The sequence below is a fragment of the Mastomys coucha genome, unplaced genomic scaffold (genome assembly GCF_008632895.1).
Source record: "Mastomys coucha isolate ucsf_1 unplaced genomic scaffold, UCSF_Mcou_1 pScaffold11, whole genome shotgun sequence".
NCBI lineage: Eukaryota > Metazoa > Chordata > Mammalia > Rodentia > Muridae > Mastomys > Mastomys coucha.
In genome coordinates, this window is record NW_022196893.1 from 21,407,499 (window position 1) to 21,419,287 (window position 11,789).

General features: G+C 40.1%; 1 protein-coding gene across 2 annotated transcripts in view; it reads right to left on the reverse strand.

Moving 5' to 3' along the window:
* Positions 1-7,316: 7,316 nt before the first annotated feature.
* Cpne8 (copine 8) overlaps positions 7,317-11,789 on the reverse strand; it is a 176,744-nt gene continuing 172,271 nt past the window's right edge. For both annotated transcript variants that reach the window (XM_031353136.1, XM_031353145.1), the window contains one exon: positions 7,317-9,003. In XM_031353136.1, coding sequence (XP_031208996.1) covers positions 8,815-9,003 — 189 coding nt within the window. In that variant the 3' untranslated portion in view covers positions 7,317-8,814. The remainder of the gene's footprint in view (positions 9,004-11,789) is intronic.

Consider the following 11,789-nt stretch of genomic DNA (forward strand, 5'->3'; position numbering starts at 1 on the left):
TCCCAGTTACTCCCAGTGTTGGGACAGATGTTGGTTCCTGCTTACCTCTGGTCCTGGGTGTGTCAGAGCCTTCTCCTCTCTTCTGAGATGCTCCCTGAGTCTTAGGTGTAGAGCTTGCATTACAGATGTATTGTTTGGGTTCTGCACCCATCATCACTTATCCTTTGTATTTTTACCAGTTGTAGATCTCTGTAATGATCTCTGATTAAAAGAGAAGCTGCTTAAATAAGTGGTAAAAACCATACTTACCTGAGTTATAAAAGTAAGTTTTTAGTATGTAGTTAGACAGGATAGTGGCTTAGTGAAAATAGCAGCAGTAGTTTCTCCTCTAGGAGAGGAGTTGGCTAGGGTGATAGTACTAAATGTGAGTTCCCTCCCAATTAGCAAACTTTTTAGACTGTACACATCCAGTTAGACTTCATAGATTTCCTCTCTCTGCCTGAAGACACTGAATTTCGGATCACTTTATGATAACAAATAAGTGATTTAACAGTTCTAGTAATCATCCTTTTATAGTCAGTCACTTTTTTATTAATTTTTAAAAATTAATTATTTTATTTATTTACATCCCAAATGTTGCCCACTTCCCAGTCCCCCCTCCCAGAGTGCTTGACCTCATCCCTTTCCCCTTCTCCTCTAAGAGGGTGCAACCCCCAGGGGGACATCCCTCTTCCCTGGGGCACAAAGTCTTTACAGATGAGAGACTAGATCTTTGGGGTTCAGATTCCATCTTAGAGAAAGGGATCTAAGGTTGAACTCAGGTTAACTAACAAGCCAGCACCTAGCGCCAGTTTCCAGGTTACTGTCCAACAAATCTGTACTTCCAGGACAAGCCTGGCTCTGGCACATCCCTTCCTAGCAGCCACCAATCAGAAAGAAAGCAGTTAAGGTTTATAGTTTGCCTTCCAACATCAGCCAATTATGTTAATTGCTTCCCAGTCAGATGTGTGCCAGGCCAGAAACTCACGTGCTTGTTTGCTTGCCTCTATAAATGCTTACCTGAAACTAGGCTTGGGCTCCATCTTCCCACCCTGCTGTGTCAGGGCGGATGGGGAGCCCAAACTTGAGCATGTAATAAAGAGAGCCTAATGCAATTGCACTGGAATTGGCTCCTTGGTGGTCTTTTGGAGTTAAATGCTTCCCGGCACAGCATAGGCACATCCTCTCCCACTGAGGCCAGAGAAGTTGGTCCTCTGCTAACAACAGGGCAATGTGTTATGGGCTAGAGATAGATGAGTGAATAATTTTCGCTTGCTTCTTTCTTCCATAGAATTCATAAAGGAAACTGGGATAGAGATAATAAAATCAGGAAGAGAAGAGCAAGGTATGACAAAATGATTGTTTCAGCTGTCATCAGAGAATGGTTAGAAAGGGGCTGAAGTGCAAGGGGAAGCAAGAAGTCAATGTAATGATTACCAAAGAGCCAAGACTAGCCTTGGGTTGGATAGGGGTTCTAGGAGAAGGGGTATCTGGGAGCAGTGAAGCAAATGACTCAAAGTCAAATCCTGGGTCCAAGCTGATGTCCTGTGTTTTGCTCAAAGCAGCTTTCCAGAAATCACTCCCTTTGTGTTCTGCTTGAGAAGCTTTCTCTTGCTATTCTCAAAATTCTATGGGGCTGGTGAGATGGCTCAGTGGGTAAGAACACCAACTGCTCTTCTAAAGGTCCTGAGTTCAAATCCCAGCAACCACATGGTGGCTCACAACCACCCATAATGAGATCTGATGCCCTCTTCTGGTGCATCTGAAGACAGTTACAGTGTACTTATTTATAATAATAAATAAATCTTTTAAAAAAAGCCTCTCAGGATATCTCATCTCTTACAGATCAAAAGCCAAGTTTTTTATTTACATATTAATTTAGTCCTTACCCCAGGTTCCCTTTTGATTATCCCATGAGTCATCATCCCTAGCCCCTTGATTCTTAGAAAGAGACACCAAGCATAAGCCTTATAACATAAGACAATAACAGAGCCCTGAAATTACCATTCCTACCACACCTAGGCCTGGACTTAAACTCTTTCTGTCTCAAGCTAATCTTGAACTCAGGAATGGGCCTGAATGTTTATTTAAGCATAAACAAAAAAAAAAACTTATCTGGGTGGGATCTTGCCACTCCCTCAATCTCTTTATATCCTTCTGTAGTATCTTTCCGACAAACTGGCTCATAGTGCAGCTGCCTATGTTCCTTTAGATCTGTGAAGGACCTTATAAAATTCATATTTGTACTGGCTGGTTTTGTGTGCCAACTTGACACAGGCTGGAGTTATCACAGAGAAGGGAGTTTCAGTTGGGGAAGTGCCTCCATGAGATCCAGCCGTGGGGCATTTTCTCAATTAGTGATCAAGGGCCCCTTGTGGGTGGTGTCATCCCTGAGCTGGAAGTCTTGGGTTCTATAAGAGAGCAGTCTGAGCAAGCCAGAAAAAAGCAAGCCAGTAAGGAACGTCCTTCCATGACCTCTGCATCAGCTCCTGCTTCCTGGCCTGCTTGAGTTCCAGTCCTGACTTCCTTTGGTGATAAACAGCAATATGGAAGTAAGCTGAATAAACCCTTTCCTCCCCAACTTGCTTCTTGGTCATGACGTTTGTGCAGGAATAGAAACCATGACTAAGACAATATTGCATCCTCATATTTTACATACTTGAGAGATTATTTTTTTGAACTCATGTTTTCAGCATTCTGTCTCACAGCCTTAAGGGTTGTCTTGAAAGTAACAGCTGAGACATTAGCCATACCCTCACCTCTACGACTCATGCTGTCTCTAATTAGCATGGAGTCATTAATCTTCACAGAGAGGACATTCCTTAAAGGAGGAACATGAAAATATGTGCATGATTATACAAACAAGCCTCATGCCCACAGCACCAATCAAAACTTGTGGAGGCCCATGACCTGCCATCTCTGTTCCAGGGGCAGGAACCATGTCATTCTATCCCTGCCATGCCAAACAAGACTCAGCATCAAAGTAAAAAGAGTTAGATAGATAAAGGGATCACTGGCTTAGTAGGTGCAAGATCCTAAGTGAGAGCTATGAATCCCCACATGAGGAATCTGCTTAAAGTTTGAAGATCACTGGGGACAGGAAAGATATATAATCTATCAATTTGATTTATTTGTTAGCAGCCGTTTTTTTCCAAGCCAGTCCTTGAGTATAGAGAAAGCACCTTGTGAATATTCACAAGATTACCAGGAATGTGTGTCCAGTGGTCCTCTTTGTGAAGATTGGAGGTATAAGGACACACACACAAACTTGAAGACCTTTCCACATCTATCCTGTATCCTCTGAGTTTGGACATGAAAGGAGAATGGTGTCAAGTCTGCTTTTGTAAACGAAAAGCTGAGATCTTTCCACTTGTACAACCCTTCAGAAGGTGCTTCTCATAGCTAAGTACTCAAGTTCATTGACTAATCCCACCTACCTGGCTCTTAACAGAGTCATATTTCAGGGAATGCAAAATCTGTCTTTGAGAGGCTAGCATAAGAATGTTTTAAGGATTCTTGAAAATATCACAATAAATGGATAAGATTTCTAGACTATGGAGATGTAAATCCAGGTCTTTGACTACCAATGCATGGCACTTTGGTAAACCATACTCTTTTACTAAAACTTATAGGGCTATTGTGATCAGCCTATAAAAACACCAAACATAATAAGTCATTCTGTGGATTTCTATTTAAAATAATTGATATGAAATATCAAATGTCCTTAGAAAAAATGGATGAAAATTAAAATCACTTATAGTTATCTTTCAAGACTTTCACTTGGTGACTAACCTCACGAACCAGCTGATGAAAAATAGATTTAAAAATGTGTGTGTAGTCTCTGAACAAAGGAAAAGAAGGCTCTTCTGTGGTATTTGCTTTGTCTTTTCATGGCTTCACTGAGAACTCTAAGTGATCTACAGTTAGTCAAACCCCAAATATAGAATTTATCTCTTCTTATCACTGGCAATAATAGGTAAATAATTTTTATTACTTTGAATATACTAGACTTTTAAATTATTTTTTTAAAGATTTGAAAGATATACTTAACGTTATAAATCAAACTTGTCTTGTAAATGCAACTATCAAATAATTGGGGAGATAGAGTTCCAACTAGTACCTCTCACCACCAAAGAAAACCTCCAGTGCCAGCAATGGCTAATTTCTGAGTTGTTGGTGAAGGGGGCCCTACAGAAACCCCAAACAACCCATGCTTTTGGCAAAGCTATTAGATACTCTCTACAAGATGGTGGTAAGGCCCTATTGCTGAAGACAGTTCCTTCATATCTTATTAAACATGGAGAAGTCAAGCTGATACCTACCTAGATCCTAACTCTACAGACTAGCCTTCATGGTACTGTAAGGTACTCTATATCCTACCAGAGTACAAAGGTAAACATCAACTCAGCTACAAAACCTTCCATTTATAATGGTGACCTGTCTGCAAGATTTGCTGGTTCAATAGTGGCACAAAAGTTATGGGAGCAGCCAGACACTATCTTCTTGGCTTTAAGGCCCAGTTCATGAGTTGGAACCCATGTCTGATACTGGTTGGGCAACAAAAAAGTCTATATAGTCCATATAGTTTCCCCAAAAGTCTGTGGACCTTTGAGAAAACTAAATATTACAGTTCTGCTAAAGAAAAGTAGTAATCAAATGACTCCTAACAACATTCTGCTTTACTCAGTGTCTTGTTCAGCCATCATCAAAGAGGCTTCTGCCTGTAGTATATGGAAACAAATATAGAGAACCACACTGGACAAAGTACAGAAAGTAAAAGACCTTGGAACACTCATTTCTAAATGGGATGTCTCTATCACCTGCTTCCAGGGGTCATGGATTTAATGAGGAAGAAGAGGCCAAAAAAACCTGTAAGAGACTATTGAAATGAAAGACACCAAGGAAACATGTCCCTCTAGACACAACAGGGCCGACACATATAAACTCATAAAGACTGTGGCAGCATGCACAGGGCCTGCCAAGATCCAAGCCAGATAGTTTCCCCATGCTCAGAGGGGAAGTAGACACAAGCCCCTATCCTAACCTAGAAGTTATCTCCAACTGATAACTGCTTCTAAAGGAAAAACCAGTTTCCCCCACCCAATAGGCTTTCCCCGAGTATGCAAACCACACTTAAGGGCATGAGTTGTGCCGAGCAATAGAAGGCCAACACAAAACAGACTCAATGATATTTTTGAGTTTTTTTTCTTAAGTAGTTAGCTTACATGTTATGGTTTCTGATTTTGTGTCTTTATGGGGTTTCTGTGTGTGCAAACGTGTGAGCCTCTGAGTCTATGTGTTACTTGAGTTTTTTGTTTGGTGCCCCCCTCCACTTATTTGTTTATTTTGCCCTATTAAGGTGTGGTTTTGTCATATTATTATTTTCCCTTCTTTATTTTGTTTTTAGATGTCTGTTTGTTTTCTAATGAGATAGGGCAAGAGGAAGGCTATGGATTTGTTTGGGTGGGGAGGATCTAGATTTAGGAAGAGGGAGGAAAAGACAAAGGAAAAAGCCATCTTCCCAGAAGTATAAGAATTATTAAGGTGATTCTTTTTGTAAATGCAACTAAATCAATCTTATAACTTATTAGCTCATTGTTTTGAAAGGGGAGGGAGATGGGTATTGCTATTTTTAAGTCTGTTCTAAGCATCTTTTTTTCTTCATCTGTCTTCCGAAGTTATAAGGTCGATTCTAAGTGTGCTTTCAACAGTGAATCTTACCTCCAGGAAATAAACTCAGTTAAATCCATTATGAACGCCCAGCAATTCCATTTTATGGAAATTATATCAGTGAGCAACATCCTGATGAGAACATCACAAAGTCTTGGCTACTGTTGCTTTAGATTTAAATGCAGAAAATTTTAAATAAGTTTGCATTTTCCATGGTAAGATGTAGACTATCTCCAAAGCCTAGGAAATAAGTGCATGGTAACTTGCTGGGATTGGTGATGCACTGATGAGGAATTGTGGGGTAAACAAACAATTCCATGTGTCATATATATAATTACAAATAAGAGTCCCTAAGCCAGACCCTGGCACGATCCCTCAGAACCAGTCTGCTTGCCTTCCTATTCACCAGCGACCCTATCCATCACACCATTTGGGGACCAGTTGACATCCTAGGAGCTCTACCACAAGCAGGAAGCCTCAGAGATGTCTGTCTGCCACCTTACCCACTGCACTGCCTGAGAACCACATAACATCCCATGAGCCTCATGTCAGCAAGGGACCCCAAGAGCTAGATTATCTGTGGCCCAAGAGCCACCTTGATCACCATACTTCCTAAGGTACATGTGGCATTTGTGACTTTCAACCCCATGTCTGGAGGGCCAGCTTAGCCTCCACTTACACACCTCCTTCCTAGGATGGCTAGGCATCCTGAACCCTATCTCCAGGGAGCACCACTCACTCCCGAAGTGACTGCCATTCAAGTCATATTCCCTAAGGAGAGGGGTAAGACACCCTAGTAAGTAGTTTATCAATGGAACAACTTAATTAAGGATGGAGCTCAGCATTGTGACTGGGGATCTGGACATACTGGATGGGGAAGGAAAAAGCACAGGTCTGGGTCGTTTGAATTCTCTCTTGGGAAGCAACAGAAATGGATGGCGCAAAACTTCTAAGCCTGGACGGTAGAAACAATGGAACAGAAGCCCGAGAATTCATTGTGCAGATGAGATGGTAAGTAATTGAAGGCTAGCAGTTTGGTGATTCGGTTCTGACCCTTTTCTCAGTGCACACCGTCCGGAAGCTTCTTTTCTAAGGTATAAATCACCTTGATGTGCAGTTTGTCTATGCAGCTACTGACACGAGTTTGAGTCTGCAACATGTTCCTTGGATTTCCCACTGTAGCATACCTACTAGCATCTCAAAAAATTAGGTGGTTACACCAAATGTTTCACAAGGGCTGAGAGCTTGAGCCCAGCTTTGCATGAATCATGATGCCCTATTATGTATGCCATCTTCATTCTCAACGAGGAAGACAAGACTTTCCCAATCTTACATGGAGACCCGAGGCTATATACTTGCCCAACTATTCTCAGCCACAAGGACGATGCATCAGAGAGGTCCCCTCACCCTTGGAATCCTGTCTCGAGCTACGTGAGTACATTATCATTTAGACAAGAGTGCTCACTCTTGTCAGGACAAGGAAAATAACTGATGTTTGACAAGAAGGAACAACTATTGAACAGATTTACTGTTGTCTTTTGGATTGAAGAATGAAGGTAAACTTATAAAATCTGTTGGCTAATAAAATAGACTGGCAGACATGTTTAGGATCAGTGAAGGAAATTATGAGACTCCGTTACTCCCAGGGAATACACAGAAGACAGCTATCCTTTTAAATATTTTAATAGGTACTTAAAAATGGACAATTCATATCACAGTGATGGAACTGTGATTCTGTTAGCTATGAGGATTATGCATTTTTTTTCCAGTAAAACAGTTTCATGCTTATAAAAGTCACTGTAGGTCAAGTTGTGGCAAGAGCACACACAATAGGAATAATCCAAGTAGCAAAGTGGGGGAGGCAGAGAGGTTAGAAAGCAGTCACACTGTTGACACAGAAAGGAACAAATAAATACACATTTCTGTATTTTGAAGGCAATTCACAATCATTTCCAGGAATTCTGTGAGAATTTAAGGCCATTTGTTCTAAAGAAATGTAGACGTAACTTCACAAAACTGTAATTCGTATAAAAACTGTACATTGAAAACTATTTAGAATAGATTGTGAGCAGGCAGGTCAGGGTAGAGGGATGGGCTATTTCACAAACAGGCAGGTTGGGGAACAGGAATGAGATTATCTCACAAACGTGTTGTGTGCTAAGTCACAGGGTCGTGTACGTTGAACTGAGAACTCCCAAGAGACCCCAGCCTGTGCAACCCATGAGGTGGAAGGGCGAGAATATGAACCCCAAGCAAGAAAGCCAGTATCCCTCTGAATCAAAACATCTAGACAGGATATAACTTAATACAAAGTTCAAAACACCTGCTACATGGTTCGGAGTTATACAGTCTTGTTTTTATGCATTAAATCATAGTGTTATAAGGATGGTGGTTTTTATACAAAGTGTATTCTGTGCATTAACAGTTCACAATGTTTGCCTGTTCATTGCTTCTGGTTGGCATTATGAAAGATAAATTGACTGCAGTCTAAATTTAGATGCAGAGTCCATGAAAAAAATGCATATTACAGGGCCACATCTGTTTATAAGTTGAAACTCCCACTATTGGCCAAAACTGATGATGGATATTAATCACTAAGTAGATTCTACCTCCTTCTCTTCCCTTATTCATACCGTGAATGTCCAGACAGTCATTCAAAGAGATATTGCTCCTGTGATTATAGCTATTGCAATTTAGAAGACAAAGGATTCAATATTTAAAACTTATTCTTAAGAACAGTTATAAAAGTATTGAAATTTAAAAAGTAGTAACGTGTAAACATCGACACAGAGACTGCTGGCCTATATATGTAGCAGTCAAGGACAACATTTGTGTTAAAAATGTAGCTTGTGCTTTTTCCCAATAATACATTGGAAATTTACTATTCTGTTGAGAACAAAACAAAAATATCCCAAAATTAGAGAAGACATCTCTACTTTGCTTCAAGCATTTAAACAATTTCCTGGTTGCTCATGCAACAACCATATTTACAGTTTTGGTTTAGGAAGAGAATTAATTTTGGATCCAAGAAAGCACATTATCCAGTACTGCTGAAACCAAACTGAGAAAGTGTCTCATTCCCTGGTTCATAGCAGAGCACCAGGATCAAAGCACAGGCTTAGCAGTTCCGACTGGTGTGTGAGGGGCATCGGCAGCTGGACGTGATCATATTTGCGTCTGCAGCACGTGTGTAGGAGGGGTGTACGGCGGGGGTGCAGGCGATGGCTTGATTCCTCGGGCTCTCATGTAGGAGAGAAACTGCTCGGGAATCTCAGCTAAGACATCTTTGGCCAATCTAGCCATGCTGAGTATGTGGTTTCCAGTTCTGTCAATATAATCCCTGAATGGCACAAACTAGAACAGAGGAAAAAAAAATATTTCACAACCTTTAGCTATCAATGTAACAGACACAAAATCAGCACCTACAAATAGTTTATTTTTCTTCTTCATATTTTACTTTTATGAGTAGTTTTCGAGACAGGATCTCACTATATCGCCTAATATGGCATCAAACCCATGATCCTCCTGCTTCAGACAGTATTGGGATATCAGGTGTGCATTACTATGCCTGGCTTACATTCAGCTTCAGCAGCCAACTTGACTTAGAGCCATCTGAGGGAGTCTCAAAATGAAGGATTGCCCAAATAAAATTGGCCCTTGGCTGTGTCTGTAAAGGAATTTCTTGATTGATGACTGATGTGGGTGGACGCATCTCACCGTGGGTGGATCCATTCCTAGGCTGTAGGGGAAAGCTAGCTGAGTGACCCCCACTGAACCAGCAAGCAGAACCCCTGCTTGGATTCCTGGTCTCACTTCCATCAGTGATAAAAGTGACCTGAAATTATAAATCAAATCAATCCTCTCCTTCTCACACTTGCTTTTTGTGTGAGGTTTTTGTCACAGCGGCAAGGAGAATCACACATGTCCTGAGTAACCGTACAAGTGATGGATATCTTATCTTTAAAATACATTTGTCACTACAGCTGACGATTAGAGCAATCATTGATCTTCATAATGCGTGTTTAGCAAAGGGGATGCAATTCTCTCCTTGGTGGCACTAGTGTCATTCTTTGGGGAACTTCCTAGCTGATGTCCAACATCAGAGGGCATTTAACCTTTATGGATCTTATTTTCCTGTCAAGATGTGCTATTACATGCTTAATAGAGCTTTGATATAGAAGTTAACAAATGTAGAACATGGAACAAATCCTAGACCTTTCCACATAGAAAATAGCACAAGATTAAGGAGTCCTAAACACATTATTTTTATTTGTTATGAGAACATCACACCATGACTATTAAACAGGAAAATCATACAGTACCTATGGTGGGAACTTGGATCCCAGTATACAGAGGTACTATGTTCATACATTGTTGGTTACATGTGTTATTTGTGAAAGCAAAAGATCTCAGCACGAGATGTTGGAATTGTTCTTACTGAAATGTTATAATTATTTTCATATTTAAATGTTATTGCTTTGCCTTTATCTAGCAATTACACAGCAGCCCTTATCAGCTCTAGACTATGTGCTCTGCCAAGGGACTATCTGGGTCCATTGTCATTTGGAACAGTTCAATTTCTCTACAAGGAATAATTCTTGAAGCAACTTGGAAATGACTGAAATAATTTAAGATGTGGATACTTTATAAGCACATCAATCATTTGGTCTTGAAATAAAAAAAAGTTGAGGGAAAGACATTAATTTAGGATGTAGAATAATTTCTGCATATAGGTTTTGAAAGTTTATACAAATGTCTTTCTTTCAGAGACACCAAGAACATTCCCTTTTCATACTGTAATGTAACTGTGACAAACTTATTGTGAAAACTTGCTTTGGGTGGGAGCCATTATTCAAAACCTACTTTAAGAATACTAAACTGTTATTTGTACACTTAAAACAACCCAGCTGCTACAAAGAAAACAAGTTAAACATAAAGGAAACTAAATAGCAGGTGTAATTTTGTTGGAGAGAAGATAATCGCTTTTGCTTCATTCTTCCAAAGCCTCTTCCTCAGCTTTCAGACATGTGATAGACAGGAAAAGGGATCATTCATCCCCGAAGGCTAAGCCAGGACAGGAGGGAGCTCACAGTGTGTACAACCTTCAGGTGGGGGAGAATGGGAGGGCATGACTTTTGTAAAGTCACATCACTTCACTAAAGTCAAGATGATAGTGTAAACAAAAACTTAGAGGTGTAAAGAAACAAGGTCAGTTCTGTTTTTCTCTCATTTAATCTAAGTCAATAATTCACAGAATTTAATTTTTTAATTAAAAAAACTTTTTAAGCCTCTTTAGCCAGCACTGTAAGATAGGCTTCTTTCTTTCATTCTCTTGTTCTTTCTTTCTCTCTTTCTTTCCTTTTTTTATCTCTTTTTGAAGATAAAGATATGTTTTTATTAGTATGGGCTTTCTTATGCATGTTCTGTTTCTTATATATGTATAGATATGCATGCAACTTAATTCACCACATGCTCTATTGGCATTGTTTTTCTATTTCTATTTTATTGAAAGTGTACTTTTTTTTCTCGTTCAATGTATCATGATTATTGTGCGCTCTCCCTCTGCCCCTCTTTGCCTTCCTACCCACCTCTCCTCATGAACTCATAGAGGCTGCTGAAACATGCATGGGCTTGCATGGCTCAACACCAAGTGGTATCCTCGAGCAGAAGGAAGACGTGGACAAAGGCCACCATCCTTTGACCTAGAAGCTATCCTCAATTGATAACCACCACTTGCAAGCAAAACTTTTGTTCTCCCCAAGGGAGTCTCACTGGGTGCTTAAGGGTGAGCTGCATACCCAGCAGTAGATGGCCCACAGAGAACGCGCTTGAAGTATCTCTGGTGGTTCTGTGTCTCATAATATTATGTTGGGGCTTTTTTCCTTTTAATTTTACCTTTTTAATTTTTATAATTATACACACACACATACACACACATCTCTACAGATCCTTTCCATATATATTCTGGCTTCTTAGTTTTGTATTTTAATGGGCTTCCAGTTTTATATTTCCCTGAGCAAACAAATGGGTTTCGGTGTCTTATATCGGCTTCCTCTGTGTATACTTGGGTACATTTGTCTTATATCGGCTTCCTCTGTGTATTCTTAGGTACTTTTCCTTCAGCTTGTTTTTTTTTTTTT